Source organism: Carlito syrichta, unplaced genomic scaffold (genome assembly GCF_000164805.1).
Source record: "Carlito syrichta isolate Samal-C Ts95f unplaced genomic scaffold, Tarsius_syrichta-2.0.1 Scaffold117897, whole genome shotgun sequence".
In the NCBI taxonomy this organism is placed as follows: domain Eukaryota; kingdom Metazoa; phylum Chordata; class Mammalia; order Primates; family Tarsiidae; genus Carlito; species Carlito syrichta.
Window position 1 is genome coordinate 378,363 of NW_007061993.1, and position 9,036 is coordinate 387,398.

The window sequence follows — 9,036 nt, forward strand, 5'->3', positions numbered from 1 at the left end:
GACGGGGGGCGAAGCTTTGGGGCGGCGGGTCGGGGCCTTGGAAAGGCGAGGAAAGGCCTTGGGCAGCGGGGGCTTGAGGGGGTGGACGGGGCGGGGCCCGGCCTTGGCGGAGGTGGAGGAGGACTTTGGGGCAGTAGGGCGGGGCTTGAGGCAGCGGGCAGGGCGCGGTCGAACAGATCCTCTTCTGCACCTGTGAACGTGTTCCCTCCCCTGTAGCGGAGGCTGCGCACGGCGGCCAGCACCTGCTCCTTGGAGCTGAAGGAGTTCAGGTCCCACTCGGTCTGGGGATCTCCGCTGTACTGAGTCAGGCCTGGGGGCACGGGCGTGACCGCCGGGCTAAGTTTCCAGGGCTGTGGCGCCAAGACCGCAAGCCTGCACACGTCCGCGGGGTCCCTGGCCATGGCGGCCCCATCCAAGGGGAGGATGCTTATAGAATGAGGCCTTCACTCAGAGTGGTCACTGGAATGCCCCCCGCGGGGCAGCCGTCCCATTCGCCTAGGAGGGGGCCCTGGCAGGTGCGGGGAAGCTGGGGGGTGCTGGTCCAGGCTATCCTGGTTAGCGGAGTCCCTCCTTCCTGTGTGCTGTCCCCCTTGGCTCCTCCTACTTCCTTCAGGGATCAGGGCAGGGACTGTGAGCCACCCCGGGTTGGGGTGTGAGCAGCACCCACCTACTTGGACTTTATCTGGCCCAATTTCAAAGGGCTCAATGAGGCTGACCAGGAAATCCTTGACCTGCTGGAAGTGACTGTGGCCGATACTCCAGGACCCATCCACCAGGAAAACCATGTCGGCAGCCATGGGGGGCAGACAGCGGAACTGGGGGCCAGCTGGAGGGTGCACAGAAGTGAGGAACTGGTCAAGACCCATTGCTGGCCAAGACTTGCGGCTACCCTGGGCCAAGCTCCAACCTCCAGTCACCTCCTGGGGCTCCGGCCTTGAAAGCATAGCAGGCAGGGCCAAGTCTGGGAGCAGGGAGACCCAGAAAGCCCCACACAGACCCTGGTCCAGCCAGCACTAATGGTGGGACCACCTGGTAGCCTTGGCTGGCCACAGGACGTGACTGTCTACAAGGGGTCCACCTTCCCCATGAGCCAGCAGATCTCCACACAGCCTCCAGACCTCAGGCCCAGATACCCATGGGAGCTGATGGGGGTTGGGGGACACTGTGGACAGCCTGGGTGGAGCCCCTGTGAGAACTGTCCTTGACCAGCTCTGGGCTGAGGCCTTGCTGACGTGAGGACCCTGGGTTTGGAGAGGAAGTGGGGGGCTTGGCCTGGGGTTCTCCAAGGTTTGCACAGACAGTGCCAGAGCCTGGGCCAGGCCCCGGGGACACTCCTGAGGTCAGCACTGTGATGCCATCACAGGTGAGATCCCAGTCTAATGGGAGAGCAAAGCCCGCCCTTTCAGCCCTGCATGAGTGAGGACCCCATCCTGGTAGGGCCCAAGTCCAAGGGAGACACGTCAGGAAGACCCCAGAGGAGAGGGACATGCCCACGTCTGAGGAGAGAGATACTGCTTCATCTTCAGCTTTGCGGGGAGGTCAAGCCCTCCCTTTGGAGACCCACGTGTGATGGAGGAGATGGCGTCATGGATGTCCCAGTTCTGTGGGAAGCACAGGCCCGCCCACCGGACCTCTTGGGCAGCCCTGGATCATCCCACCCAAGCCCTGCCTCTCACCCAGCTTCTCCTCTCTCATGGAGTGGCTCTGACTCTCCAGGTCTGGGGGTGGCTGAGCAGGGGCCTTTACCCCAGGGCCTCTGGACAGGCTCTCTGCTCAGAGTGCTTCTGACCCTCTCTGCTCGCAAGGGGTAGGGAGACAGTCATCACTTCTCACTTCCTGGGCTGGGGCCTTCAAGGGTGTTAGAGGTAGTGGGACCACACACTCCAGGGTGTCAGCAAGTGTAGGCTAAAGCTGGAGAGTGTGTGGTCAGACACAAGGAAGAACTTCCTGGCCCCATGTGAGAAGCTGCAGGTCACCCCTGCCCCCAGGAAACTTACTCTCACTCCACGTTGACCCACCAGGAATGGGCAGGTCCTGGTTTGGTGTGAAGGCAACTTGGGGGTCTGAAGTCTGCTTCGGGTCTGGGCTCCCCATGAGGGAGGGGGTGGGCTCTAGGGCCGCCGCTATGGGCCTCCCGCTGCTCCTGGCCAGGGGGTTGCTCTTCAGACCCTCAACTAGAGAGATAGAGAGCTGTGAGAACCCACCCTGCGGGGCAGGGGCAGAGGCCAGGGACACCCCCCAAGAGCACAGCCCTAGCCCGGCTGTCATCCAGTGTGTCACCCTCCACTGGGGTTGAGCCAGCAAGGTGGGCAGTAAGTGGACTTACTCACGAACTCCCTCTGGGCCAGCAGGACACGTCCGGCGCCTGTGAGCTCAAAGATCTGCACACTGTAGCCCTTGGAGGGGCTCAGGCCCCCCACCGTGGCCTTGGGGGTCTTGGTGGTCAGCATGACCTCCTGCTCTGAGTCCCCTGGTGGGGGAGGAGGAGCTGTAGAGGCCACCAGGCAGGTGCACACATGTGCCCCTGCCAGCTCCTCCTTCTCCCAGGTCCTCCCCAAGGCCGAGGAGGGAGGCAGGGACAGGTCTGATGGGAGATCTGCACTCCTGGTAGGACTGAGAGAGAAGGCATCTGATGTTACTTTCAAACTTCCCCGGAACTGGTCACAGGACGAGAGCCCTTAAGCCCTCAGGGTGCTTGGCTGTGAGAGCCCCCACTACCTCACAGGCTCAAGGTACAGAGAGGGGGCTGCCCAGGGAGAGGGCGGGAATGCAAGGGACTGGGTCCAAGCAGGAAGAGCCAGGGCCAGGCCCCACCTGCTGCCAGCCCCCACCCATGGCTGCACAGTGCACCTGCCCGGAGTGCCTTCCACCTGGAGATCCCACGGATCTAAATTAGGGCTGAGTCTCAAGTATTAAAGACAAACAACTTCAAAGGATGCAGTCATTCTCAGAGGGCAAGAAGAAACAACCTTGAAACAGAGCCCAGAAGGCAGTGCTCAGACTTAGTGAGGTACTTTAAGCACGTGGGGCTTCTTTGGGTCTCAAATGCCAGACGGGGAGAAAAGGAGAAAGGACCTGGAAAGAGCTGACCCAGGTCCTCCTGGTATGGAGGGCATTGCCCTCGTCCCTGCACCCAATCTGTTGGGGAGTTGATGCAGCCGGGTGGAACCCCTACGCTTGATCGATCGAGCAAGTGGAATATGCAGGAGTCACTGAATCAGCATTTCTGTTGTTGTTACCATTAATAACATTTTTCTTATCTTTTCTTTTCTTTTTTGGAGACAATGTCTCACTCTGTCATGCAGGCTGGAGAAGCACAACCATAGCTCACTGCAGCCTCAACCTCCTGAGATCAAGTGATCCTCCAGACTCAGCCCCCCAAGTAACTGGGACTACAGGTGTGCACCACACACCTGGTTAATTTATTTTTTTTGGAGAGACAGGGTCTCATCATGTTGTCCCAGCTGATCTCAAACTACTAGGTTCAATCTATCCTCCTGCCTTGGCCTCCCAAAGTGCTGGAGTTACAAGTGTGAGCCACCATGCCCAGCCAATAGCTAACTTTCATTGAGCATTTGCTGTGCCTGGCACCATCCTAAGCGCTTCACAGGCATCAAGCCAAATAATCTTCACAGTGTTATTAGACCTATTTTATAGATGGGAAAACTGAGGCTCTGAGGACCAGCCACACAGCTACTCAGTGGCAGAGTCGACATTTGAACCCAGGTCGATGATATTCCTGAGCCCACCTGCCCAAATGTGTGATTAACAAGCAGGTAACAGCAGGTGACTGGCTCAGCACTGTCTTAATAAGGGGGCTGGGCACAGGCCCTTACCTGCCACAGGTGTCACCTGTACCAGATAGCCAAGGATGCACCCCTCTGACTCCGTCCACTTCATCTGCAGCCGGTCCTCAGTCAGCACTGACAGCCTCAGGCGGCTGCCCACTAAAAACAAAATGAGTGGTCGGGACCAAGCCCTGGGGCCAGCCAGCCTCCTCCTGCACCCAACCAGCCTGGGCCTCCCAAGGGTCTGAGGGGCCACAGTCCCACCCTGGGGGGTCTCTGAAGGGAACACAACCCCACACTGAGAGCCTGAGGGGACTCTGCCCTCTTGGGGGGAATCTTGGGAAGATGAGCCCCACCTGGGTCGGGAAGAAACTGGCCCCCAGGGCCCAGTACCAGGACCACTCTGGAAGTTTCCAGGTGAAGGACCCTAGTCCCACCTGGGGAGGTCCCACTTGGCTCCTTCGATGTCCCCCACCCCAAGCCCACACTCACTGCCCACCGCCTGGCCTTGGCAGTTAGCCCAGGTTTCCTGGCCTGAGTTCGGGTTGCAGGAGGGGCAGCTGTGCAGCTGCAGACCCCTCAGCTGCCAAGGTTGCCCTAGGTTGACACACCCCTTGACGGACAGTCGGGCTGCAGAATCCCAAATTGGAAGTGTGGGTGTGTGGCGTCATATGCATGTGTCCACACCATGCACGTGTGTGCGATTGTGCCTGGTCTGTGCCACCTGGGCCTCATGGTAGTCTCCTGTGGTGGGGGATGGGTGCCCACACGATCTGGGAGGAGGAGGGGGTGGTGGGCTGGCCAACCTCCCTGGCTCTGAGGCTTCTGGGCTCTGTAGGGGGCAGCTAATTTTGGAAATGGGAACAGAGATGGGCTTCTTCAGACCGGCCCGCTGGGAGCTGTGTTCAGGGAGGGCAGAGGCTGGGGGCACCGGGCCGGACACAAGGACCCATTCAGAGTGGGAGGCAGCTGGCCAGTCCCCAGATGGGCTGCTGCCTGGGAGCATCGCACTGAAAGGCAGGAATGTGCAGGATGCGGGGCCTGCAGCCAGCTGTGAGCAGGACCCGTCTGCCGTGAAGAGCCCTCTGTCTCCACTCTGCCCCCGATTATGGGGTGACACATGGCTCCCTTCTGGGGATGACCCACTGAGGCCTTGGTGGGGCCTGGGAGGACAGCGGGGTGTGGGAAGGGCCTCCCAGGAGCTGGCTGTCAGCCCAGACCATGGCCCACCTCGCCAGGCCCCACTATCCCATGGGGACTTCATGTCCCCAACCCTTCTGGGGACTCGATGGAGCCCAGGGGCCTCGTGAGGGGCCTAGGTGGGGTGGAGCCACACATGTGCCATCTCCCGACCCCAAGCTGCCCTGTGGATTCACTTAGCAACTTGGCTCAAGCTGATACAGAGGCTTCCTCCCAGCTGGCACCTCAGCTCACGTGGGCCCATCAGTGTTCCCTTGTCCAAGCCAGGGCACCGGGGACCCGCCACACGATGGCCTTCACCCTGACTGCAGAGTCTAAGGAGGTGCCACACTGTGAAGAACAGTGGGACACCAGGAGGCAGCAGTGGATGTGCCACTCACACAAGGTGGCCAGAAGAGGCCCTATCACACCGTCAGCTTCCCTGCTGTCCTGAGACACCACGTTGCACTGCGAGGGGTGGCTGCTTCATGCCTGCTCACCCACAGAGTCCACACATTGCCCTGTGGCTGCCAGATGTGCTGGGCCCTGAGAGTGCAGAGGGCTGGGTAGGCCAGCCCAGGAAGCAGGTTCCAGTGACCCAGCCTCAAGCGACCAACACAGAAACTCACCTCCAGATCCAGCCACCATTCTCCATGGGCAGAAGGGAGCCTCTTGGCACAGAGACCTTTGCCCCCAACCTGGGAGGTGCAGTGAGGGCTGCCCTGACAGGAAGTGGCCAGGTTGAAGCGCCCTTCATGGACCTGGTCGCCCAAAGACGCACCAGAGAAGGAAACCTGGTGTGAGCATGAATGCTGGGGCCTGGGTAAGGCTGGGTGTGACCCATGGGCTTTCAAGCCAGCTGCTAAGCCAGGCAGTGCCCGGGACTGTGTGTGGCCAGGCAGGTGGGGAGATGAGGGTGCTCCACCCTCCCCCAGGTTGGTGTTCTTGAAAATAGAACACCGAGAAGGTGTCTGTGGAATAACTGGGCAAAACCCTCACACAATAGAGAATTTAGTGCGCAGTATCAGCATTAAAAAAAAACCCACCACAGAAAACACACAAAAGTGTCCAGAGTTGCGGCTGAAGGTGGCAAGGCAGAGGCGAGGCTGAGACCTGAGACGAGGCTGAGGGCACAGCTGCCCCTGCCTGCACGTCTGTCATCAGAACTGCCTCGAGCCCAGCGGGTGGAGTGGGAATGCCAGGCGTGGGCTCGTCTGCTGGGGGCTCTGCTGGCAGGCGTGGCCTGGGCAGGCCAGGGAGTCCATGTCCTTACCTTGTCTCTGTCCATGTCCCCGGGCAGCACCCAGCCACAGCCAAAGCCAGAAGCCAAGGTGCAGGGGAGTGCGGAGACTCATGGCACCCGCCCTGTGGAAAGGCCATGCCTGCAGCGCCCGCCCTCAAACCATTCAACCACCACCCCGGGGCTACAGAGCTGGGGTTTCCCCATCCATGTCCTCCAGGGTCACGGGGAAGCCCCATAGGGGGCACCCACATACATGTGTGGGGCCCAGAAGACTGCGGCCCATCAGCCAGGGGATGTTGCACCCCCAGCTGCCCAAGGCTCAAGGAGGCGCACACAGGGGGTGCACACAGCAGGGGACTGCTCAGAAATGGCAAAACCTTGAGCTCCCAGCCACCCCACACCCCATGCAGATAGTGCTGGGACAGGCATGTCACCAGGCTCCTGCTCTAGGGGTCCTCAGGCTGTGAAGACTGCAGTCATGCATGTGATCGTCGGACATGTGTGGAGTCCTTGCAGGCCCAGCTTCACCCTGGAGGCAGGAGGACCCTCTGAGACCTGTCCTGGTGAGCGAGAGCAGCCCAGGTGGGAGTGGGCAGGTCTGGGGGCTTCAGCCAGGGGCACAGGGTATGTGTGCCATGGGCAGGACAGTTCTGAGGCCCAGGCAAGGGCAGAGCCTGGTCCACAGTGGGTGCCTGCCTGCTGGAAGGGGCTGGAGGTCAGATCTGGGAAGTTCTGAGGAGCAGCTGAGGGGGACACAGGTCAGGGGACCCAGGGACCCATGCCCAGAGGCGCCACTTGGTGAGGGGGGGGTGGGGGAAAAAAGCCATGTGCCCAGGGCTGAGGGAGAGACATGCAGCTGGCCTCCACTCTGGGTCTCCATGGCCTGTGCTGGCTCATATGCCTTCAGGAGGTGGCAGGGTGTCCCCAGCTGGGCCATACCCCTCTGTGCCAAGCCACATGGTGGGGCTCTAGGTCCTTTGTGACCCAGTGGCCCCCAGCCCCACCCAGCCAAAGCAACCCCCCCATGCATGACCCTCCAGGGTGCAATAAGTAGTGTCCCGTCAGGGAACTAGCCCCTTCCCAAGGGCAAGGCCTCACCAGTGGGAAGACCACAGCTGGCACACCTGTGTTGGTAGCCCCCAGGAGTTCAATCACGGACCCCTGGCTGGCCATGAGGTCCAGGCGGACAAGGTGCAACCTAATCACAAAGGTGCCAGGGGACAGCCCCGAGTGCCCCTCCCCCCAGTCCCTAGACCCTCCCAACCTTCCCATCCATAAACCTGACTCAGTGGGCCTGGCCCAGGGCCACAGGCTTGAACACCAGGTCTCTCTGCTAGAGCAATGACCACCTCCTCACACCTCCACGCCCAGAGATCCCCAGAGGGCTCGTTGTGCCTGTCCTCCCACTGCACTGGTTGCAGCCTGCTGCCCCTCCCACCCCAGGCATCTGGTCCTGCCTGGCTCCCAACCCAGTCCTTCTGAAGGTCACAGTCATCCTCAGATCACAGACATGAGGGATCCCACGGTGGCCCCCTCATCCGCTGGCCCCAGGATCACAGGCATCACCAACCTCCTGTTCCCAGGACAGTGTCCCTCACTCTCCGGGCGCTGGTCCTCTCCTGTCCTGCTGAGGCCACAGGGAGGCTGGAGCTTATGAGAGTCCCTTGGCCCGCCCCCATGCCCCTTCCCTTCCACCCCCTCCCCTCCACTTCCCTCTCCTCCTTGCTTCCTGCCATCTGGGGCGTCTCTCCAAGAATCAGGGGCATAGTGATCCCAGATGAAAGACGCCCCACCCCAAGGGAGCAGAGAAGCCAGAACAGCATAGGCCATACGCCTCTCCGGCTCAGTCCCAGAGGGTCTGGCCCACAGAGAGGAGCTCACAGGGAAGGCCACGCAGATGTAAACGCCGCCATGGGTGCCGGACTTAAGGGAACTCTGGCATCCCATTTGGAGGCACAGGCTGGAGCAGCACCAGATCCCAATGTGGCCACCAGGGGAAGCGCCACACCAGGATCCACCCTGCCCCACCTCCAGATATCCTGGGCCCCAGACCCAGTACTCCCCAGGCCTCAGGCCCATGCCCACACTGCCCAGATGCTCCATCCACTTTTCTAACACCCTCCCCTCTGCCCTCAGAGAAGCCCTCTCAGTTCACCCTGACAGCCCCCTGTATTCCTTGAAGACTGACTCTAGTGAACAGAGCTTTGGCAGGTGACCGGGCCAGAAAACAGGCCCTTGACCTGGCTGAACCCCATGGGGCTCCGGACCTAGACCAGTCAGACACTGGCCCACTCCCACCCCACCCCTGCTGCAACCTCAGTCAGCCCAGGCCCCCCAAAGGCTCTGTCCTAGCTGGACCCATGGCCCTACTTCACCCAGGCTCCTCCCATCATGGCCACCCTGACTCCAGGACCCTCCCACCAAGGCCATGCCCTGACTCCAGGACCCTCCCACCACAGGACCCACCTTGACCATAGACAGACACAGCCCACCACAGGTCAAGCCCTGACTCCAGGCCCCTCCCATGACAGGCCCCACCTGACTCAGGTCCCTTCCACCAGAGGTCATGCCCTGCCCCCCAAAACAGGTTCCTCCCACCACAGGCCCCGCCCTATTGATCCCACCCACCACAGGCCAAGCCCTGACTCTGGCCCCTCCCTCCCATGGATCCACCTTGACACCAAGCCCCGCCCTGACTCTACTCCACCCACCACAGATCACACCCAATGCCAGGCCCCACCCTGACTCCAGGCCCCACCCTACCTGGTGCTGGCCCTGCCCAGGCGGTGGATCTGGGTCCAGCAGGAGCTGAGGTCTGCAGACCTC

At 61.2% G+C, this 9,036-nt stretch overlaps 1 protein-coding gene across 1 annotated transcript in view; it reads right to left on the reverse strand.

Moving 5' to 3' along the window:
- Positions 1-6,322, reverse strand: part of COL20A1 (collagen type XX alpha 1 chain) — a 29,527-nt gene extending 23,205 nt beyond the window's left edge. The window contains exons 1-6 of the mRNA XM_008074774.1: positions 6,241-6,322; positions 3,837-3,947; positions 2,327-2,470; positions 2,019-2,174; positions 668-826; positions 191-310 (exon numbers count right to left, since the gene is read on the reverse strand). Coding sequence (XP_008072965.1) covers positions 191-310; positions 668-826; positions 2,019-2,174; positions 2,327-2,470; positions 3,837-3,947; positions 6,241-6,322 — 772 coding nt within the window. The remainder of the gene's footprint in view (positions 1-190; positions 311-667; positions 827-2,018; positions 2,175-2,326; positions 2,471-3,836; positions 3,948-6,240) is intronic.
- Between the last annotated feature and the right edge of the window lie 2,714 nt (positions 6,323-9,036).